Source organism: Grammomys surdaster, unplaced genomic scaffold, assembly GCF_004785775.1.
Source record: "Grammomys surdaster isolate TR1022 unplaced genomic scaffold, NIH_TR_1.0 126219, whole genome shotgun sequence".
Taxonomy (NCBI): domain Eukaryota; kingdom Metazoa; phylum Chordata; class Mammalia; order Rodentia; family Muridae; genus Grammomys; species Grammomys surdaster.
In genome coordinates, this window is record NW_021621022.1 from 1,651,757 (window position 1) to 1,676,042 (window position 24,286).

General features: G+C 43.9%; 1 protein-coding gene across 1 annotated transcript in view; it reads left to right on the forward strand.

Moving 5' to 3' along the window:
- Fam124a (family with sequence similarity 124 member A) overlaps positions 1–24,286 on the forward strand; it is a 52,846-nt gene that overhangs the window by 3,049 nt on the left and 25,511 nt on the right. Inside the window, exon 2 of the mRNA XM_028758752.1 lies at positions 5,335–5,366. Coding sequence (XP_028614585.1) covers positions 5,335–5,366 — 32 coding nt within the window. The remainder of the gene's footprint in view (positions 1–5,334; positions 5,367–24,286) is intronic.

Consider the following 24,286-nt stretch of genomic DNA (forward strand, 5'->3'; position numbering starts at 1 on the left):
AGAGAGAGAGAGAGAGAGAGAGAGAGAGAGAGAGAGAGAGAGAGAGAGAATATCAGACTATAAGCAAAAGGTGAATACTGAGGCATTTGTCTGAAAAATTATCCAGAAAATCAAGGAGTGAAAAGGCAGGAGCCAGAGGGGCAAATGAGATGAAGTCCCTAGTCAGGGTGCTGATGGAACAATCCCTCTCCACAGAAAGGCTTCTACTTCAAGAGAACAATAAAGACGCAGGAGAAAGCATGGCTATGCGTGATATTCACATTCTGAGGAAGTGGGCTCCAGACCACATGCGGATGGATACCACGGCTTTGGGCAGAAGAGGGACAGAGGACAGAGCAGATGTAAATACGGAGCACAGAATGGAGCTCTGACATGGTTAGATGGGCAGTATGGAGTGGGCACTCACCAGGAGGCCAGAGCTGACTGGCTCCTTCTTTCTCTATAGCCATCAGACAGAGTCCCTGGCTACTTGTGGTCCCCACAGATTGGGAGAAGAGTGCATGTGCAGAGAAGAGCACAAAGCAAAGACTCTGGGTTATCACTTAGACTGATTTTCTTTCTGTGTGATCAGAGAGATGGTTCTAAGAAACACTGTGGGTCCCACTGGCAGAGAACAGGCTGGGCTGGTCATTTTGGAAGTTAGAGTTAGTCCTGGTTCCACTTGGGAAGTGTGAATGAGCCAATCACTTCCCCTCTCTGCCTTCTGTTTACCCCTCTATACAATGGAGACAATAATATCTCTGAAATAGTCGTTGTAAAGATTAAATGACCGTGCTCACATGCTCGTTTAAAGCCCCGGTCGGGTGCCTGGCATCAGTCGGCCTGAGCCCCTGAGGCTCATCTCTCATCATACTGTTATGACAAAGAACTCTCCAAATGGCAGACTTAGAGTTTCATGGGATAGCAATGGTGACATCATAACCACAGGTTCTCCTTTTGTTTTGTTTTAAGACAGTCCTACTATGTAACTGAGGTGGTTCCCAGATTAAGAATACCCCTGCCTCAGCCTCCCAAGTGCTGGGATTACAGGCATGGGCCCCACACCAAGCTCCGTACATACTCTATATCCAACACAGCAAACACTCAGATGTCTTTAGACATTTTAAGGAAGCTGATCATCATCACTGAGAACATCCAGCCATGCCTGGGATTTGTCACAGTTACTATATTACAGATAGGATGCAGCAACTCAAAGGCTTCATGGCTATTGTTCTGCAGCTGAAGCCTTCAGCATGCTTCTCACCTAGTAACCTCACCTCTCACCTAGTAACCTTTCCTCTCAACCTCTCACCTGGTAACCTCAGCTCTCAAGGAACCGGTTCACCTGGAAGCAGTCCTTGTTTTCATTTGGAGGCAATGTGCCTTTTCAGACTCACCTTCCTAACCTGGGCCAAGACTAAAGGCAGACTAGTGTTCTGTGACAGTAGATGTTATTTGGAAGCTGCACTGGACGATGAGCCTGTGCTTCTGTCTGCCGTTAGGAGAAACTAGCAAGCCATTGATAACATTGGCACAGTAGCTTATGACACAGAATTTCTTAACAGAGGGACAGGCAGTTCCTTGAAAATACAAATAAAAGCCAGTGCCAGAAATGACTATATTTAGTGAGTCTTCAAGACATAGCCTCTACCCTGCCATGTCTAGTATATCCCTTCAGTTGTTTGGTCTGGCGTTGGGACTTCTTCTCTGTGTCAGGGTCACTGATCTTTTGGTTCATGGCAGTGGCACACCTTTCAGGGAACCACAACAAATGTCCCCTGCAGCCTAAGAGGCAAAGACTGAGGAGTGAGACTGGTATATGCAAGCGAATGGGTACAATAAGATTTCAAATGGGTCAGCATTTTTAAAAAGGAAATCTTATAGGGAATGCAGAATGCCCTTGTAGTATGCCGGCATATGACACACAGGAGTACGTCATTTGTGTCCAAGGCCAGTTAGCTCCGTTACCATGGCATTCAGTTTAGTGCACCGAGAAGAAGTGCGGATGTTCACGACACAGGGAGTCATGCATGTGCATCAACAGGAAGGTCAATTTTATAGAAAAGCCAAGATCAGAGTTAGAAAGATACTCAATTTTTTATAACATGAATATATGTACAAATTATATAGTGGACCTCCAGCAGAGGTGAATCATCTTAATTCCAGAATGCCTTCCCTATAATCACAAATGCATGCGTTTAAAGCACAGTCTGGATCCTGACTAACTTTTTACTATTAGCACAGATATTAAATGAAACAATATTTGGAATATATATCTATGTATATATATATGTATATATATATGTATATATACATATATATCAGATATGAGAGAATAATCCTTGTATGTCTGTGTTGTAAGTATAGGTTCAAGAATTTTACATCTTAAGATTCCTAAGTTCACCTCTCATGCTTCATTCTGGAAGGCTTGCATGCCATATGCAGAGCCAGCAGGGGACCACTTTGTGATACGAGACCAATAAACAAAAATCCCAAGCTGTCTCCACCCATGAAATAAGTTTGGGGAGCACAAAGTCCTTCAAGCAGTCTGGTCAAGTATCTGACTGTTTTCTGAAGTTATCTTAATCTATTTCTTCATATAGTTGTCGTAAGCTTTTTAGATTGTCTTTCCCTGGCAATGCCATTATGTAAACTCACTTAGAATATGAGCTCCAGACTGGAAATACCTTGACTCAGTCTCTATTCCCAATCATGGTAATTTTTCTAAGGATAAGAAAGAAAATGCAAGCTTTATTCATAAATATCTCGTCACCCTGTATTCTGCAAACGTGAACAACCAAGAACAATCACGCAGTGGTTTCCAAAGAGAAGGGCTGAGTGAACTGTGGGGCATTGCTTCATCAAAAGCAGGAACCACGGGAGCTGCCAAACAACGCGCTCAGATGGTATAAATGAAAAGAGCAGCACTTCAGAGCTGTTATCTCCATCGTTATGGCAACTATGCAAATCACATAAACTCCCAGCCAGAGGCTGGAGAGCAAGGTGAAATTTTAGATGCCTCTTCTGTCTGGTTTGAATGGGAAAAGCTCTGGAGAGCTGGGCAGAGGCCACCCTTCATGGAGAAAGGAGTTCGTGTTTTAGGTAGTGAGCATGGACGCCATTGAAAGTCAGACAAGATCAGAATGGAGCTCTGCAGACTGGCTGCTGCATGAAAGAACTGGAGTTCACAAATCTGTCAGAGACCAGCCAGTCAGCAAGCCTAACCCCAACATTGCCATGAGAGATTTAGGGGGACCTCGTGGAGGGACATCCTTTACGCTAGTGCTTATCCTAAAATACTACCAAGGCGCTTCAAGATTCTTAACTGTGGTTTCGATGTAATATTCATTCTACATTCATATCCATCTGCCTGCAGATCTTTACAACCCCTGCCTGTGTGAATCTCATCTTTGGCAAGCCCTAGCTGAGAAGGCTGGCGCCTTTTTGCTATAGTAGGCACAGTCATGCACTGCCTGTGTCGGATTTGGATAGTCGTGCAATTTCTAGAAAGTCTGGCCATCTTAAGATGATCATGGTGTGGTAATGGGAGATGTGGAAAGGCTTGGTGACGAGCCTTGCTATCGAATGCTTGCTGGGCATTCGCTGTACTTTATATAATTAGCTTTCTCAGTGCCAGCCCAAAGTGTTGTTTCTGCTCTGTCTGGCATCAGAAAGAGTTTAAGGTGCCAATGCTGGGTGCAGAAATCCTGGGTTTCAGGATGTCACCAACCCTTGCTGCTTTCGTTTCCCTCTGCCAACATGGCACTGTGCCCTAGCCCAACCCACCCAACTTTCTAGCTTGCTCATTTCCCATCCACTCTGCGCAGTGGGTCCAAACCCCTGTCCTTCCCCCACTTCTGGGTCTCCTTACAGATAGTACCACTTTTCCTTCCAGGCAGAAAGTAACAAACTGACCAGATTTAGAGCCACCTAGGAGACATAGCCCAGGACATGTCAGTGAAGATGCTACCAGAGGGGTTCAGCTGAGCAGGGACCTACCCTGGATGTGGGTGGCACCATCCACAGGCTGAGGTCCTGGGCTGAATAAAACGAGAAACAGGAGGAAGTGCTGTACACCAGCTTTCGTCTCTCTCCACTTCCTGTTTGTGCACGGCCTTTGCTCTCCCCCACCCCGACCCTTGCTCTTTAAATCATTTGTATCAGGTATTTTGTCACCAAAACTGATATGACAGACAATAGAATAGAATTTGGCACATGTGAGTGCAGTTTATAAAGAGATCCGTAAATCTCTTTAGTAGTTGTTATTCTTTTCAGCTTGAAAGACCAATGATCTTGACTAGCGAAATGTTCCATCTGGAAAAGAAAGCCAGTGCCCTTCTCCTTCCATGTTATTCTTTACCAATAAACCAGGGCATCATCTCGTCTGGGCACTGTAGTAATTTTAACACCTAAAAGGTAATCTTTCAAAAAGTTTTATGTGCAATTTTTAAATGTAGTAAATGGGGTGGAACAAGATGATTCAAGCAAGGCAACTGGAGACTGAGGTGAAAAAGGAAATATATACCTATAGAATTAAACTGGGTAGCAGTTTATTTGCATAACTACGTCCCCTAGCTCTCAGGCACTGTGAATCCCTGCATCCATAAGAGATTAAGTTGGAGTCGTTCGTTCTCCCACTGAGAATGACTTTGGGGTGCAAGAGCATAAACAAAATTTCTTGCCAAAGAGGAAAGTCTTACAGCCCCACCCATGGGGCAGGAACACAGCAGACTATGCAGGACAGGTCCTGACTGCCTGCCACCAGGTTCTCTGCATAAAACTCGCATGGACCCGTCACTTCTCCGCTCTCCTCCCACATCGCTGTCCACATCCTGTGGCTCTCCTACCCAGCCCACTTAGTAACAGAATCAACTGAGGTGCCCTGCGCTCAGGGTCCCTGCTGTCCTGTGGATGCTCTCCCATTCCCTGGCCAAGTTCTATCCTCCTTCTTCAGGGTCCCTCCCATCATGTCAGCAAGGAAGCATCTCCAGTGGTGCTGAGGGAACAGAGGGAAAGCGCCCCTTGATGGGAGTGTAAGCTTTTGAGGAGTTGTGAATCTGTGGAAAACTTGAAGGCTTTCTCACCAGAAAAATACTCAAAAACTTTACAGCAAATTTAGAGGGCCCGAGAATTTCATAGAATGACTCGTGGAGCCCATATGAAGGCCCCAGATTTGCTTCCAAAATTCAAACATAGCACTGATTTGCACAAAAGAAACCTCAACACTTTTTTTTTCTCCCGTGACAGCTTTAGCAGGCAAATGCTACTACCAAATCATCACTAACGAAGCTTTTAGCGCAAGTGGTTCATCTGGATAAAGGAAAATGATGTCTAATCCTACATCTTCTGTTTCAGGTCCGACTACAGCCATCTGTCCTCCACCAGCAGTAAGTATCCTTTGAATGTCCTTCAAGCTTGGCTTCTAAATTTTTTTTTTTTTGCTTCTAAATTTTTAATTGAAATAGAGTTACATCACTTTCCTGCTTGCTCCCCTCCTTCCCACCCCTCCAATGTACCCCCAACTCCCTTCCAAACTCACGACCTCCTCTTCTTTAACCACTGTTGTTACATATACATTCAAACAATAAATATAAGTGGAGCCTGTTCTGTCCATGGTGCGCTGCTGCACGCATACATATCTGACCATTTAGTATTGGATAACCATCTGGGAGCTCAATCCCCGGAGAAGACTGATTCTCATCTCTCTGAAGTTATTAATTGCATGTAGCTCCTCAGCTAGGGGTGGGGATCCCATTAGATTTCCCCTGTCTATGTTGGGATGTCAACTGCTGTTGAAATTGTTCAGATCTTGAGAACTTGCCGTGTTGTTGAGATTTCATGAGTGTAGCTTCCCTGTCATAACTAGAAGGCACAGTCTCCCAGCAAACTGCCTTGTCTGACTTCTACACTCTCTCTGCCCCTCTTCCATGCTGTTCCCTAGTCTTTAGATCCAGGCGTTGTATAGTAGATGTGTCAGCAGGAGCCCACAGTCCATCGTTCTCTGCATTTTGACTAGTTGTGCTTTCTGTAACTTTTAACTAGTTGTGTCCTGCTGCAAAAAGAACCTTCTTTGGTTGGGGGTAAGATCTACTCTTAAGTATGCATATAAGAGTATTTAGAATGTAGTTAGGAACTGTGCTGGTTTAGGAAAGTGGCAGTTGTAGGCTCTCCTCTAAGATCCATGACCTGACTAGTCACATAGAGTTGGCCAGTTTACAGTGTACAGTACCAGACATGCTCTCCCTCCTGCTCAGTGGGCCTTGAGTTAAATTACACAGCTGTTGGTTATTGTTGATTAAGTGGAACTGTTGCACCTGTCGGGATATCCTGTCATGCTGGTAATTGCTGTGGGTCATAGGTGTCACCACTGGCTAGAGCAATTGACTGCTCATGCTCCTCAGCAGCTTTCAGAGCACCTTCTAGAACTACGAAAGCGAGTTCACAGGGAGGAGATGTTCAGGTCAATTTCATTTCAAATCCTCCTGGTCCAATATGTCCAATATGTGTGGTGTCTTTGGCAATAAGGACTTACCTTCAGCCTCTAGGAGGCAACCAAGGCCGATAGCAATAGCATTTGTTGTTTTAGGAGAGCCTTGAACTCCCCTGCCCAATAACTCAATGAGAAGTTTCTCCTGCCTGGTACTAGGGCTTTTGTTAGATAGCCTATGGCTCTTGGATGGAGTATTAAAGCCAGCCCAAAGTGGTGTAACTATATTCTCTCCCTCTCCCTCTCCCTCTCCCTCTCCCTCTCTCTCTCTCTCCCCCTCCCCCCCCTCCCCCGTCTCTCTGCATGTGTGTATGTATATGTGTGTTCTATATGAGTATGTGTATGTATATATTTATGTGCACACATATACTTGTGTATTTCATATGTAATTTTAGATAAATATAAAATAATTCCCCATGTCCTTTTTCAAACATCCTTAATGTTATTTACCCCTCCTCCCTCCCCGTCTTCCTGTATTAACACCTCTCAGTTATAGACAGTCCCCTCATCGGTTTTACATTTCTCCTCCATACCACCTGTAGCCTGCTACCCCTCTCTAGAGCTCCCGCCCACGCATGCTACCCCTCTCTAGAGCTCCCGCCCACGCATGCTACCCCTCTCTAGAGCTCCCACCCACGCACACACCATAGTCCTTTTTCTTTGCTGATTTTTTCAGTTCTCCAGATTATATACTCGCATCTGAATATTTGGATCTATGAACCGCAGATAAGAGAGAGCACATGGCAATTGTCTCTCTGGGTCTGGGTTACCTCACGAAGTATAATATATTACGGATCCATCTAAGTACCTGTGAATTTTATGATTTCAGTTTTTTGACATCTGAGTAGTATTTCATTGTGTATACATACCATGTTTTCACTATCTATCCATCAGTTGGAGGACATTTAGGTTATTTCCATGTCGTAGCTATTGTGGATAAAGGCAGCAATGAAATGGCTCAGCAAGCATCCATTGAGTATGATGTCGGGTCCTTTGGGCATATGCCAAGGAGTGATGGAGCCGGGTCTTACAGTAGACTTAGCTTTAGATTTTTGAGAGTTCTCCACACTGATTTCCATAGTGGTTGTGCCAGTTGTCCATCGCATCAACAGTGGATGTGGGGTCTCTTTCCCCCGGGTCCTCAACAGCATCTGCTGACAGTTGTTCTGTTGCCCTTTGGCATTCGAACTGAGGTGAGCTGACATCTCAGTGGTTCTGATTCATATTTCCCTAGTTGCTAAGGTTAATGAATAAATACTCTTTTAAAACGTTTCTAACTCATTTTTATTTTGCCTTTGAGACTCCCGTTTAGATCCAAAACCCACTTTTAAACTGGATTGTTTGTTTTCTTGGGTCTTTGTTTTGAGTTCTGTATATATTCTGGATATTAATCGTCCATCAGAACTGTGGCTGGAAGGAGTCTCTCCCATTCTGTGGCTTCTCTTTCACTCACCCATTTTCCTTAGCCGTGCAGAAGCTTTATGGTTTTATGAAGTTCCACTTAGCAACTCCAAATGCCTGAGCAAATGGAGTCATGTTTAGAAAGTCTTTTCTGCATCTATACCATGCAGGTGAGGTGTAGACTATGTTTTCTAGAAGCTCCATGTTTCAGGTTTTATGTTAAGGATCTCTCTCTCTCTCTCTCTCTCTCTCTCTCTCATTCTCTCTCTCTCTCTCTCTCTGTGTGTGTGTGTGTGTGTGTGTGTGTGTGTGTGTGTGTGTGTGTGTTGCTTGCTATATCTGGAGTTGATTCTTGTGCAAGGCGGTAGATACAGGTCTTACCTATTTGTTTCTTTTACATGTGTGCATCCAGTTTCCCCAGCAACATTTATTGAACATGCAGTCTCTTCTCCAGTGTATATTTGGCATGTGTGTCAACCACCAGACAGCTGTAGTTATATGTATTTATATTTGTGTCATCCAATGTGCTCCATTGTCCGATATGTCTGTTTGTATACCATATTGTTTTCTTGCTATGGCTCTGTGATATAGCATGAAATCTCGAACAGTAATCTTTATGGCATTGTTTCTATTGCTTAGGATCGCTTTGGGGGTATTTTGTTGTTGCTGCTGTTGTTCCATATACATGTTAGGATGCCCTTCTCTATTTATGCAAACGTCATCATGGGTATTTTGATTAGGACTGGATTGAATCTGTAAATCACTTTTGTTAGAATTGTCATTATCACCATTTTAATTCTACCAATCCATGATCAGATATCTTTCCATCTTCTAGTGTCTTTCTCAATCTCTGTCTTCAGAGGTAAGTAAAGTTATCATTGTCCAGTTCTTTGCTTCCTTGATTAGGTTTATTCCTGGTTATATTTTTTTTTGAAGATACTGTGAATGAAAGTCTGTTCATGATCTCTTTCCAAGTGTGTTTGTTGATGATGTATAGAAAAGATACTGAGTATTGTAAGTTGATTTCGTACGTTGCCATTTGGCTGAATTGTTAATCATTTCTAGACGTTTTTGGTGGGATCCTTGACATGGGGCTGCAGACAGGGGCTGCTTGACTTGTTGTTCTGCTCTTGTCTTATTGCTCCAGTTCAAGCTTCAAGCACTGTAGTAAAAAGGACTCAGCCCTGTCTCATTCCTGATTTTAATTGGATTTCTTTGAGTTTTTTCCATGTAGTATAGTGTTGGCTATAGTTTTCCATATATAGCTTTATTATGTTAGAAATGTCCCCTCCAGTCCTACTACTTCCTAGGCAAGGCATGTTGGATTTTGTCAAGTGTCTTTCTGTATCTGTTGAGATGATCATTCAATTTTTGTCTTTAAGCCCACTTACATTCTTTATTATTTTTATGGACTTAAGTTGAGCAATCCCTGCATCTTTGGGATAAAGCCAACTTGACCGTGGTGAATGATCTTTTTAATATGCACCTATATTCAGTTTTTAAATAGTTTACTGTAGATTTTTCATCTATATTATTGGCCTATGGTTTTCTCTTTTGTTGTGTCTTTACTGATCTTGGCATTAGAAGACACCTGGATTTGTAGACTTCACAGACGCTGCTTCTGCTTCCTTTTCTTTCTGCTATAAGTGCATCTAAGCCTGTGTTTTTCTTGGGTGTTTCAGTCTCTTTATTTATTGATGGTCTGCTTTGGTAATTGCCCTCCTCTTGATTTGACTTTGGTGGCTGAGATAAATGCATCCATTTCCTTTAGGTTTTCCAGCTGAATGGAGGGAGCACAGGTTTTAAAAGCATTCCCTTATACAACTGAATTTCTATAGTGTCTGTTTCCATGTCGTTTCTGATTCTGTTCATTTGGATCCTCTCTTCAGTCCAAAACATTACTTCCATTATTTTCCCTAGTACTGATTCAGTGGGTAGGAATTCTTTTAGCCTGTTTGTATCATGGAAAGTTTTTCTTCCCCCTTTAACTGTGACGGATAGCTTTCTGATTGCAGTGTCTAGATTGGCAGTTATGTTCTGTAGAATTTGGAGTATATTACTCCACGTTCTTCCAGATTTGGAAGTTTCCATTTAGGAATCAAGGTTGTCTTAGCAGTCCTCCGGAGCGCAGTACCACAAAGAGCATCTGTGTGGTGCATGCTTTGATTATGAGTAGGAATTGCCAAGGAAGTCTTTCCCCAAAGAATGTAATATGGGGGACTCTAACTCTGAGCTGGAGGCTTTTCCTGTCCCTTAGATATGTGACTCCTCTCCCTATGGAAACCCAGCCAGGGTTAGAGTTAGGGTTAGATATGGGAATAGATGTGCCCCAAGCTTTATCAGCAGCCTGTAGACCTTCTAGGAACAGGGAAGCAAATTAACTCATCCCTTGACACTGAGTGCTCCAATCTCTGCTACGTGCGGGCTAAGAAAAAACTCAGAGCCTGCGCTGGCTCCATGGAGTTCAGCTCACTCCTCTCAGGATTTCTCTCACTTACACCTCTGTCTCTGCAGGCAAATCCCCTTCCAACATAGAGAGGACACCCTGCTCTGCAAACCCCTATGAATTGTGTTACAATAATACCAACACCAACAGAGGCTATAATTAGACAAGTTAGCTCTTATCTCTCTGCTTCAAATCCAGCTAAGAGGACTAGACACATAGTGATTCCAGAAACTGTACTGAGTCTGGGTCCTGCTAAACAAGCACTCTCACTGAGATATACCTCCAGTCCTGGATATAAATATTTTTATTAATCCATCCTCCTATTTGTGTAACTCCTGGCTTATAAATGATTGTCATGTGTAATAAGAATGAATAAAAATAATATGTTTTATACTCAGAGTAAACCCTGAACATTGAAAGTTGCTTATACTCAATATAAAAACACAAGTAAATATGCGTGTGAGGAATGATGATGCCTCATGCCCGGACAGGATTTTTAGTGATTAAAACATTACATCAAAGCTGTTCATATTGATTGAACATTTGCTTTAAAATTACCCAAAACAATTGTCTTACGCTAAAAGCCTTGACTTTTTGATTTGATAAGTACTCAGTTGCTCTGCCCTCTCTCGTGATCCTGTTAAGCTTCCAGCTCTAAGTCATTCCCAAATGTCGAGACACTTAATTGGCTCGTTATGTTTATTGATGTTCTAGCTTGTTTTTCCTCTGCAGTAGTGACTACAGAAAAAGCTGAGTATCTAGAATTGTAATTTAGTGTCAAACTTTGCTTGGTTATTAGGGATGGCTGCCGTGGGCAATTTCTGATCATTGTAACCAACTGAAGATAGAGCGCGCGCGCACACACACACACACACACACACACTCACACACAGAGTTATTAAACCCATTATAATCATGAGAACAGTTCCCTGCTGGCTGGTGCACAGCTAAGCCTCCAAACTGCTCTCCAGACTGCCATTTTCATTCCTCTTTGACCCAGACAATACTATACTTCCTCAAGAAGAGTTTCTCTAAACTCCCTGCCTACTGTCGCTGCTGGATTTGTTCTCTCGTTGCCGTCCTCTGGGTCACAGCAAAGCATCTCTCCAGGCAGCAAGCATGGCCATTTGGTTCGGATGTTACCCTCCCCTCCATTTTGCCATCTGGGGTTGAGATTCTGGGATCAGTACTGAGTCACTGTTCTTCCCTCACCTGAACTTGTGGTGTTTGCTCCTCGCTCAGGAGAGCTCACCCAAGGTGTGTGTTTCTATCAGGAAATAGAAGAAAAATAACCGTTAAGCAAGTAGAGATTTATTCTTCTCCGTCATTAAAATGAGTGCAGCCAAGGAGGCAGATCTGGGGAACACTTTCAGTCATTCTGTAGCACCAGGCTCAGCTCTTGGCTCCATCCTTAGGTTGCCTGAGGTTTACAATATGGATCCCGCCACCACAACCATCCTCCCATCCTTAGTCTCAACAAGAAAAAGAGAAGAAGAAAGCCAAAGTGTTAACAGAGTTTTAGGGTCAAAACTTGGCATTCCGAACAAGCCAGGCTTGGCCACTCATCCTCAATACACCAATTAAAGGACACAGGTCACAGTGAAAAGCAGAAAGAAGAGTTTCTTTGTTTTCCACTGTGCCGATACTGGGATGAGGAAGCCCAAGTCCATCCATTAAAACAGAGGCCGGAAGTAAACATAACCTAGCAGTCTGGGCCGACGTGTGGGTCTGCCCATCACTGTCTCGGCTCCAGTCTATGCTCACTATAGGAACTGTTCAGGCTTTCTTCCTGGGGAGCCAGTTCCTCCTCTAGCACCAGGCTTCAGCCTTTCTTTCCCTGCAGCAAAAGACTGGAGACAGCCAGGCGGTGGTGGCGCACGCCTTTAATCCCAGCACTTGGGAGGCAGAGGCAGGTGGATTTCTGAGTTCGAGAGTTCGAGGCTAGCCTGGTCTACAGAGTGAGTTCCAGGACAGCCAGGGCTACGCAGAGAAACCCTGTCTCGAAAAAACCCAAAAAACCAAACCAAAAAAAAAAAAAAAAAAAAAAAGACTGGGGACTTCTAATCTCTTGAGTACTTTCATGTCCATAGTCCCTACAACCAGGAAACTATTGAGCTACATTTCCAGACCCAGTCTTTGCTTTTAAAATATCCCAAAGACATTACCTAGTAATTTTCTTACGCCTTGAGCCAGATCTTTGACAAATGTTTATTTCTAGTTCCCAGGGCTCAGCAGCCCTATCCTGACAGTAAAGAATACTGGTGAGTCACAGCTGGCCTACTTCAGCTCAGCACCTTGCCTGATGCTGCTCCTAACCAGGGACATAAATCTTGCCCCACCCACATGCAGATGGCCCCTTGGGCAGTCATTGAAAGAGAGTGCACTTTCTGAAAACATTTTTTTTTAATTAAGTCTAAAGTCTACCACGGAAAACACAAGTATCACCATGGTGCAATATGTTCTTCCAAGTAGATTGTTAAAAATCATATCTCCTGTGGCCACAATGATCATGCTCAAAGGGCAGCATAGGGACAGGACAACAACTGTGTCATTGTCCTGAAGATTCTGTTGTGGGGGGGTCTCTTTGCATCATAAAGACCAGGTACGGTCCCCCTGTATGACCAGCGGGTTCAATTCCTGCTGTATACATGTGTAGGGAAAAGCAAGAACAGCTTGAACCTTTTTGCTCTCCTTGACCCAGAATTCTCAGAATGAAAATCTGAGGAAATAAACATGTATGAGCCTGTAGTGTTCACTCCAATGTCAGGGCTGAAGGAGTCAACCCTGAATGTAAAAAAGAAATAAAAGAGGAGGACATAACTGCTTCCAGGTATGGTGGATGAGAAAGATTGTGGTATATAAAAAGGGAGAATACAATCAGAGGCAGAGGCAGAGACATCTGGAAGAGTCCAGAGTGAACATGACCTTGAGCTAGGCCATTCGAGGAGAGGGGAAAAGGGAGGGGGAGAGCACGGAGACCAAGAGGCCAAAGGGGTAAAAAGGACCAGCATAGCCAAAATGGTATACAGGGAAGAGCAGCTGGGGGGGGGGGGGGCAGGGGGGAAGGACAGCCCAGCCCCCTGGCCTGGAGGGCATGCTTATAAGGAGGACCCTATAACAGGGACTGAGGGATGCTGGGAGATATGCTAAATAGGCACCTCAGCTTTTTGTCTTGAGTTTGAGACCCAGCATCCAAGTCTTTTTGTTAATAATAAATGATAGAGGTGATGTAATCTTTTCTTGCTGCTCCTGCTGTTGTTAAAGCTACGGTTAAGTCAACATCACCAGAGATCGAGAAGGATACATTTTAGCAGGAGGTATAATCCAAATGATCTACAGATCAATTAAAATGACAGAGACTTACTACCTACACAGCTGCCCTAGGCTCCCATGGCCTTGATGGCTTTGTTGGGGGCAGTAGTCAGTCCTCAGCTGTCACCATGGACACCATTCAGTCTTCAGCTGCCAGACCCAGAAGACCTGAGAGATTTTCATGTGCAGAAGGAACTTGTACTTTGACCAGGCTGAGTACAGTAGTCATCCCAACAATGTCCACAGTTTGGGCCCAGCCCTGGCAGCAGGCAAGAGGTGGGGAAGTTTTTCCCAGTGGTTAGCGTTACCACAATCCAGGTGGAGTCAGCATGTCCCACCTTTCTTCTTTCAAACCACAGGGTTCCTGCTGGGGACTGGTGTTTCTGTCTATTGGGGAAGCTTTTTCAGTAACCATTTTAAATGACATACTCAGCAGATCTCTGAAGTGTTTGAGGGTTATAATCTATCAAGCATACCTGAGTTAAGCAAACTTTAATCATTTTAAACATATGCAGGAGACTAAATAAAGCTTGCCACTAAAGGAATGATATAACAGTTTATACAGTAATAGCTTTTATAAGAGTAGGGATTTACAGCTTTATCCCTGTTACATTTGAACCTTAAAATTTTGAGTTAAAGACTTAACTGAAGATCTTTTGGCATCAAAATAAAACTTTAGACCATAAGTGCAGTAAATTTTAAACCATAGATATAGTCCATAGAGAAGTGGGAGCTTTACTTTCCTGGCCCCTTTATAGTGCACCATTATAGAAATATTAGAGTTTCTTGTGTGACTCAGTTTATTCAAATAGCGAAAGCTTAACAAACTGAGCAAAGACAGGGGGGCTAGACATACATTACTCTGACCCTGCATAGACCTCAGGAATTTATAAACCTTGTTTATCAAATATGCCTTATCAGACATATGCTGATCCTTATTTAGAATTTTTTAGTAACCTGGTTTTGAAAACAGTTGGCAAAGACATAAGCAGTTAGATATACATCTCTATGTTAGCTTTTGTTAACCTGAGTATATCTTTATAACCCCAGGAATTTATCATCATACAAAAAATATCCATACCAATCCAAAATACTCTGGAGACATGCTGTTGCTTCCTTAGTCTAAAAGGAGATACAAGGACTGACCAAAGGCTCGGTAGGACTAAGAAGCTTATGATGTTGTCTTAGTTGGTTTATACAATACAATTATCTTAAGATGGTGGACTCACATGTCATGTACCTTTTAACCTTAGTAAAGATGGCTGCTAGCCATGTGGTTGGTATTTAAAATATCTGTTTGGGTTTTTTATTGGGGGGGTGTAGATCTATTTTTTTTAAATAAGAGTTGAATCTAAGTTACATATATAGTATATTTTAAACAAGGATTGAATCACATATTAGTAAGTTGTAGAAAATTAAAATTACCTATGCATAGATTTTTAACTCTATGTCTTTTGTTATATGTTTTAAAACACAATTTGTTACAGATTTTTATAGATTTTTTAACCTCATCCAATGCACTTACAAATCCTCAGCTAGAGTTTGCAGCATAGTCTGAAGAGATTTTTTTTTGAAAGGAGAGCACAGAGGTATCATAGAGAAAAAAGAGTTTTAAGAATAGGAAGCAGAACCTTAGAGATAGGAAACTTTTGGAAGTACAGAGCAAGTTTGAATATGATGCTTGGGGATCGTTTGTTATGATTTGTGAGAACTTGGAAATCAGGGGTGCCAATTTTTATCATTAGTCTGTTCTGAAGCCAAGCTGTTCATTGTCCAAGGAGGGAGGGAGGGAGGGAGGGAGGGAGGGAGGGAGGGAGAGAGAGAGAGAGAGAGAGAGAGAGAGAGAGAGAGAGAGAGAGAGATATCACACCTAGTGGCCCCAGACAGGCTTGGGCTTGGCTACTGGAAGAGCTCTTCTGGAGGGAGGAGAGGCTCAGGAGAGGCTGAGGAAGAGACAGAGCAGGCAGCTCCAGTGGGGAAGAGGAAACTTTAGGAGGGAGCTGAGAGAGGGTAGGGCTGCAAAGTACCATGGAAGCCATCAGCTGTGGGATGTCAGGCAGTTCCTAGGGGATGGAGACAAGGAAAGGGTCATGGGAAGCCCCTGCGGGAGGCAAGAGAAAGTAGCTGAGGTGGGTAAAGTGTGCCTGTAACAATAGTCATGGCCAGACGATGCCCCAGGAGGAACGGGAAACTTGTCAGAGACGAAAAAATGGTCCAAATCACAGATTTCTGTCCTCGTGATTGGGGCCCAGTGTAGGAGAGGGAGGGAGGGAGGGAGGGAGGGAGGGAGAGAGAGAGAGAGAGAGAGAGAGAGAGAGAGAGAGAGAGAGAGAGAGAGAGAGAGAGAGAGAGAGAGAGAGAGAGCGCAACCATAGTAGGATGAAGATTCTGGAACTGGAGAGATTGAGAGAGGAGAGATGGAATCTAGAATTTGGGGTCAAATTTGATGGCTTTCAGGAACTAGCAGAAAGAAACATACATAGGAAAGTCAAGTCAGGTTACTAATCCCTGGTTTCAGCACAAACCTGGTTTCAGATAAACAAAATGAGCACAGTAAAGAAACCAAAATAGCCCCTCCGTGGGTGCAAAAAAGAGAAGTTTATTCCAAACTGCCAAGGCTATCTCTCTAGAAAGCCTCTTGGGGGAAAATATTTCCAGGGTTAAGGAAACAGGGGCCCAGGAGGAGGTGAACCTGTGAGCTGGGGTGGAGAGCTTTGAAATTTGTAACAGATTCTTGTGGGTAGCCTAGGATTGAAGGAGCCTAGAAGCTAGCATAGTCCTTGATGGGCTAATGGACACCACGGGCATATGTCAGCTGAAGAGCCATAGGTCCCTTTTGCCAGAGAGAAAGAGAATGGTTCCTTTTAGCAGGTAGGGTCTATTTTCTCAAGTCCCTGAAGGAATGCTAGCTTTTGTCTAAATGCTTGACTTTGGGAAAAGGAATTTGTTGGGACTAGACAAACCTCAGCTTTCTGCTTACTGTTGGCTGCCTGCGTGTCAAGGATTGCAAGAGATCAGGACCAGAGGCAAAGGCTGCTTTTTAAAAATCCTCCTCATTGGAGGTACTTGGTCCTGTGAAGACTTGATGCCCCAGAGAATGGGGGGTGGGGAGGGTGCTAGAGGGGTGAGGCAGGAGTGGGTGGGTGGGTAAGGGAGCACCCTCTTAGAAGCAAAGGGGAGGGGGTGGGGCATTCATGAAGGGGAGACCAGGAAGGGGGACAACATTTGAAATGTAAACAAATAAAATGGTTAATAAAAATAAATAAATAAATAAATAAATAAATAAATTCCCCTCTCCATGTCTGAGAGCAGGAAGATAGAAGCAATGGATTTGCCTCTTTTTATGATCCTGGAATCCTACTTACACTCACATCTTGTGAATGTAGCCATCTAACCACGGAAGGAAGGTGCATCATTGGGGGACTTCTCTAACGTGTGGCTTCATTTGGGGGCATGAATTTTTCCCAGCTATAAATGGTTCATTTGCCCTTTATAGGTTGATGGAGAAAGACGGGCCCACTTTCAGGCTTTCTGAAAAGCTCAGCACATTGTAGCCCTCATAGAATTTCACTGAGATAAAGAAAGAGGAATTCTATTCACTCTCAGAGTCTTAAACTGTGTTTCCAGAACTCTAGTGAGGTCATCAAGCCGTGAGGCCTGATTTGCATTCTTAAGTGGTTTGAATAGAAGGGGCAAATTTTATAAACAGGATGAAAGGAAAACAGCAATTATGCTAAGGAAAAAATTAAGTGTGCCATGTAATGCTGCTGAGATCTGACCCATGTGATTGGGTATTTCCATTCAGATATAGATTAATATCACACTTGGGAATCGCTCTGAGAGGGTGCTAGGAGCTTAAAATTTACTTTTTGGGGGAGCATATGACATCTCATAAGGATCTCTAATCCCAGAAACAGATCTCTAATCCCATGTAGGAAACAAAGAATTAACTAGCTATATTCAGGACCTTCCAATTTGAGCCTAAAGTGCCCCCAGCTCCAAACTCAAGATACCTGTTAGCTCTCCTCCTGGCTCCTTACCACAAGGAAAGAGGAATCGGGAACTGGAGGTATTTTCCCATTAGAAAGTGTTGGCATTTTGGCTGGTTGCAAGGCACTGGGAGCTGGCCTGGAGCCACGAGATATACTGAGAACATCTTGCTGATCTCCTTTTGACATCTCAGGGGATTTTGCTCCCTCTTCTAATTCCAGGATACTTAGTGAAGCATCAGAGCATTTTACACTGGTAATGCTGTTTTCATGGCCCCTGTAGCCTGTTGGAGTGAAGTGAGCTCACTGTGGTTTAATCACTAGCTTAACTGGCCCTTGAAAGGGTGGATGGCAGAGACAGCTCAGGCTGCCCACGAGCTCCACACACAATCAGCAGAAGGAGATTTTCATTTTCTTCCTGTTTATTACAGGTGATCACTTATTGACAGATTTGTCTTCCTTTAGAGTCATTTTTATCATGTCACTCTCTCAAAAGGAAGATCAGTGTTTTAGAAAACCTGGCAGCATCAATTTTAACTCCGGTATGAATGGAAACCTTATAATCAGGTTTCTCTTCTGTTTCTAACACATGATTGTGAATCTCAGGACATATCTAGCTATGACAGTGTCCTTTTACCTTCCTCACAAAAGCAAAGGCCTTACATTGAGGGGGAAAAAACAAGAATCTGCTGAGGGCAGCTCTTCCCACACCCTACACATCAGGCTTTCATGTAACAAGCATGGCTTCAGCTTCCTTTTAGGAATGGAGTCATCTAGCAGCTTGTAGCTAGCACTCTGATATACCTGGGTCATGCAATGATTCGAGTGGAGGCTTAGCCACAGCTAGCAGGTTGGGATAGCCTATGCAATCCCACATTTTATCAGCTTCCCAAAAATGCTATTCAAAGCCTGGAAGAAAATATGCAGTTACTGCCTTGGAGAACTGCTGCCTCAGATGTGGTATCTCCGCCTGAAGTTGCTCAGAGGGAGCTTGGGGAGCCCTGACATAGTCCACTGACTTCTGCTTATGTTTCCTAGGCTTGGCCTCTAGCTTTGTGGTTCTCATATTTTCAGAAAATCTGTTTAGGAAATGTGCTCACTTGATAAATACTTGGATTATGCTGTTAAACTTTTAAAATAAATAATTTCATTCCCCCACTAAGAATGGTTTACTTTAAAACACGGACCACATCCCTCATGTGTTGGAGTTCTTTCTGACAAATGGCAGCAGCGTTTACAATGATGGAGGTAGCTAAGGGAAGCTCTGAGATAAGGAAGCACAGCCTGGGGCATTTGTTTACCACACGGTTGTCTGATGGTGTAGAGCTCCTATTTTCTTTGCACCGGAGATGAAAACTAGACAGTATCGCTGTTTGACAACTGACAAGAAAAAAATGAGTCAGGAAATCGAAGGGTCAAGACCCTGCCATACAGACAGCCCCTCTGATGCTCTGTGATGCTCAGATCTGATTTTAAAAATACAATGGAATCCTTCTAGCTTCGAAGGTAGGAGATATGGCTTCAAATTTTTCATTTTGAACTAACTACAACTATACAAATTTCTACAAAAAAAAAAAACACAAAAAAACAAGAAGAACGAAAATGGAACCAGACTCTCTTGTTTAAATTTTCCCAGAGAAAATCCAAATGGCCCCTCAGGAATACATGGTCTTTAACAACATTGTCAAGACCCTAGAGAGGGGGGAAAAGGGAGTAGCTGATACCACTTGCAGCTGTCCTTGATGTGACTATGACATTTCTCACTTTAAAAATAATTTTATTGTACAAATTGTTCATAGCCATTGGGGTTTTTGTTGTTGTTGTTTATTTTGTTTTAAGTCAGAGAGTGGAAATTAAAATCTAGAATCCCACCCAGTAAATCCATTATTTGTCATTTGGTGTCTTCCTTTGCATATTTTAATGACATCTATATTATTATAAATACTTTTAGTAGAATGGCAGATACAGACAAAGAACAGAAGATGTCTTATCCTCGCTCTATCATTTCCTCGTTGTAAATGACCGTGTCTCCAGGAACATCCTCCTGTAGCAGTCTGAGCACTCGTAGAGTATTTATTTCATTGTCTTGGCACAGTCAGCAGACCCTTCAGGTTGTGTTCCACTTTCACCATTGTAAACATGATCGCAGGAGCATCCTTACTCGATCTGTATACATCCATTAGGAGGGTGAATGCCTACAGGTAGAATTATTGAGATAAAGATGTGCTTTTGTAAAGCTCACAACCCTTTCCTCTCCTCTGTGGACTGTTTCATTCTCCCACTGACCAAAGGGTAGCCAGATGTCCCATGAACACTGTAACTTAATATGCAAAAGGAAGATAGACATGCAAAGACGCTGCATCTAGACACACTGTCCATAGGCAATGAGCAAAAGTGCTCTGTGGAGTAGCTGATAAACCAGACTCTTGTGGGTGGTGCTCCTGGCGCTCCTCAAGTTGAAGCCTTTTCTATTCCTGTCATTTAAAGTATGGCCTAATTCTCAGGCAGCAGGAGTAGCCACAGGACCATTGGGGCAATGAACAGGCTTCTTAACGCAGTTCCTGGTCTATATCCCTACAGCTGCCTTTAACATGTGATGCTCTAGCAAATCAGAAGGACTTGGGGAATGTTCATAAAGTCCCAAGATCAGAACTGAGGAGACTGGGACCTGTAAGCTTCCTTCCTTCCTCCCCCCCCCCCTTTATGTATAACAAGGGGGTTATGGGTGGAGAGAAATGACCCATCTTTCCTCACTCCCTCTTTTATTTTTATCTCACGTTAACACCTCTGGCATCACCCACTGACTCCTGAAGGTAGTGAGACCGAGTCGTTTAACCTGTACAGGAAAGAACAACATTCATTATTTTGTTGTTGTTGTTGTTGTTGTTGTTGTTGTCATTGTTGTTGTGAGTCTTTCAACTATGGGTCTTTCTCTGCACTTCTGTAGTTAATCTACTGTTGCCTCGGGCTTGAAGATTGTAAGGATAATATGAACGGGGGGTTGCATGTCATAGTGGAGAAGGAGGAGGTCTTTCTGTGAGGTGGCAGCTTAGAGAGTTCCCCTTGTGTCTTAATAAAAAGGAGTATAGTGCCGCAGGAGGGGGCGCCTCAGTGGGCCTGCCAAGGTGTTACTCTGAGAAATCAGCCATGTGATAGGCCTAATATGAAGGAGAGATGGGGAGAGAAAGAGGGGAAGAGGCTGGCCTGGACACGTGAGGAAGAAGGGGCTAGGGAGAAGAAGAGGGAAAAAGGAAAAGAGAAGAGAGAGAGGGAGAAAAAGAGAGAAGAGAGAGAGAGAAGGAAGAGAAAGAGAGAAGAAGAAGGAGGGAGGGAGGGAGGGAAAGAGGAGGGAGGGAGAGAGAGGGAGGGAGGGAGGGAGAGAGAGAGAGAGAGAGAGAGAGAGAAAGAGAGAGAGAGAGAGAGACCAAAAGCCCTTCTTATATTCTAGCCAGGCTCCAACCTGCCAGTAGCTTGCAAGCTGTTGCTAGGTAACTGTTGGGCGGAGCCTAGAGGAATTGCTAACTGTCTTACCAGCCCTACAGCGCTATGATTGCAGTACTTGAGACCTTTTCTTCTGCTCCAAGTTCAAACAAACAAACAAATAAAAGACTTCAGAATGTTGATTCTTGGGTTTTTTTCTTCCTAAAGCAATAAAGTCAGGGATTTGCTGATGTGGAGCCTTGAAATAGTAGAAAAATTGTGGGAAAGGGAAATTGCATTTCATCCTCTCCATATTTGGAACTAAACATCCCCCATGGGTATTCTCCTATGTCTGTATGTCATTCTTTCTTGCTCATTTACATGGTACTGAGTTCCAAGGGCAAGGATGAGCTGTTGTGTGTGAGTGTAAAGCATCCCCTACAGGTGCATGTGTTTGAACACTTGGTTCACATCTAGCGGCGTCTGAGGTTGTGGGACCTTTAAGGCACGGAGCAGTAGAGGCAGGGGTTATGCCCCAGCACAGCTCCAGCCTGAGATCTCTGTTTGCTGATCCACCAAGATGTGAACAACTCCTCCACCCACCACATATAGGAGTTTCTTCCCCTCTAAGAACTAACTCCACCACACCTTCCTCGGCATGGGGAACTTGACCTTTACAGTCTGTAAGCCAAGGTAAGTCTGGTCTCTGACAGTTACCCTGCCACAGCGATGGGAAGTGAGAATGCACCTGTCTCTTCCCTTGAATCTTTAGGGCTTTGGCAGGATTCGGTGCTTTGGAGCTAGGGAACGTGGCAGTGAAGGTTAGAGACAGAAGTGCAGGTTGGGAAATGCTCACTCTGCTTTTAGACTGGTCCACCTGGGAAAATGGTCCAACCTTAACTGTTAACAAAAAGCCCAGGTGAAATGTCCCAATTGTCTTTACTTTGTGTCTGTGTCCAAGCAGCTTTCTCTTCAAGAGAGCCTGAAGTGTGTGGGGACACCTGGGACAACAGAGAGCATGTTGGTGCTATCCTAAAGCTGCCAAAATGCTCCACTCTTCCTCTGACTTTTAGGCCAAGACAAATCTCCGAGCTTTTTTCCCCATGTTTCTAGTTTGAGCAGGGGCAAGACCAGCACAGGGTCACAGCTCTGGTGTCCTGTGCAGACTGTCAGGGTGTACTCCACTAGTGTGCACGTGGAGTCTTGTCTTTGAACAATTAGAATAGCAATTTCACCTATTGCTTAACACCTTAGAACAAGTCACTTTTCAGAGAAATCTTTATTAGTAGAATTGTGACAATACTGTCCCTAGTTTCCTGTAACACTGGGAGACCTGGAATTGTCTAGTTAACAAGCCCATGAGCTTAGTGCTGGCTACATCTCTCTTTTGTCCGTTATATTGCAATAGATGTATTTAATTTTCTGAAACTAGATGGATTTTAGTTCTGGACATGTTGCTTCCACAGCCGGCTGCCACATTCTCAAATCTGTAAGATTATATTAAGAGCACAACTTTCTTAGGGTGTCTTTGCTAAAGGGGAATGTGACAAAACTTTAGTGTGCTTTAGAAAGAACTGAAATCTCTGAGCAGAAGGAATGTTTTGGGGTACCTGATGGCTTGAGTGAAAATGGCCCCATAGGCTTATAGGGAGTGGCACTATTAGGAGGTGTGGCCTTGGAGTGGGTGTGGCCTTGCTGGAGGAAGTACATTGCTGGGGTTGGGCTTTGAGACTTCAAATGCTCAAGCCAGGCCCAATGTCATTCTCTCTTCCTGCTGCCTGCTGATATAGAACTCTCAGCTATCTCTCCAGCACCATGTCTGCCTGTTTGCTACCATGACAGCAATGGGCTGAACCTCTGAACCTGTAAGCCAGCCCCTTTATAATGCTTTCCTTTATAAGAGTTGCTGTAGACATGGTGTCTCTTCACAGCAGTAGAAACCCTGACTAAGAGAGGGTACCATGCCACAGCCTCTCCAGGGTCTTAAACCAGAAGTTTTATACAGCAGGGTCTTAGCTATTACTAAGCAGAGAACCCTGGTAGGTGGAGACCTTCTCAGAAGCTTTCAAAGCCGCTGTAGGGTAACTGCTGTTCATCTCTCCTCAGACTGATTAGTGGTCCTCTAAGAATCTGTGTCAGGCTATGCCCAGCTCAAGTTTCCTTTCTCATTGTTTGGTGGCTGCCTTTGGTCTTCTCCCCTTCCCCTGGGGTGTCTCAGAACACAGCCTACCTGATGGGGGCTTGGAAACACGTTTAAGGTAAAATGGAAGCCCTGCTTCCGAGTGGAGAAGTGTTGTACAAGCTGCCTTATTTTGTGCTGTCTGCCTACTGGCCGAGTCTTTCTTTCTTAATAATGCCCTGGTTACAGAAGAGCTCAGTGTAAGACTAAGACCTTGTCATTGTCTCTGCACAAATGCTGAGAATGGAGAGAGCCTCTGTAGCCCAAGCCGTCACAGAGGCCTGTTGTTTACAAAAGCTTGCCAGACCCAGGACTCTCAAAGATGCCTTCTTGTTCGCTGCCAAGTGAAAATCCAGGTTTCAGCTTCACCACTGCAGCCTGAGTTCAGCTCTGAGCTGCAGGGGGTTGTGGGAACTGATTCCCAGGGAGGAGCCATACAACTTACAATACAAATGCAGCTAGGGATTGCCCACTGCTGCTTCCCTGCCAGTTTTATTATTGAAATTATAAAATTACCAGTAATTGAGGAAATCTGAAATTTATCTTAAATATTGGTAAGGGAACTGTTAATGATTTTTCTCCTTAGGTCAGAGATGCAAATAATTGTCTTTTTAAAACAGGCTAAAAGCAAAGAAGGCAGCTTATTCATTAAATTCTGGAGGAATGGCTCCCCCAGGAAGGAACCTGCCCTTCTCTCTGATGCTGCTTAGTAGGGGAGCATGGCCCTCTGTGAGCAATCCCTCCACAGAGCCAAGGAAACTAAGGCTTAGGTCAACGATAGATTTATGAGGTGACAGCATAGTTGTTAAGTGACTGGGGTCACTGAGGTGTCTAGTCAACAAATCAAAGTGTACCTGGCCTCTAAGTTCTCCCAGCATCCCTCAGTCCCTACCTGTTACAGGGTATAGCTGGCATACCCTGCCCCTGCCTTCTGCCCTCTCTCCAGAGGCTCTTTCCTATTTAATCTAGACATTTTGGTTGTCCTTTCTCTCTGCCCTCCTCTCTGCCCTCTTCTGCATTCTCTCTCTCTCTCTCTCTTTCTCTCTCTCTCTCTCTCTCTCTCTCTCTCTCTC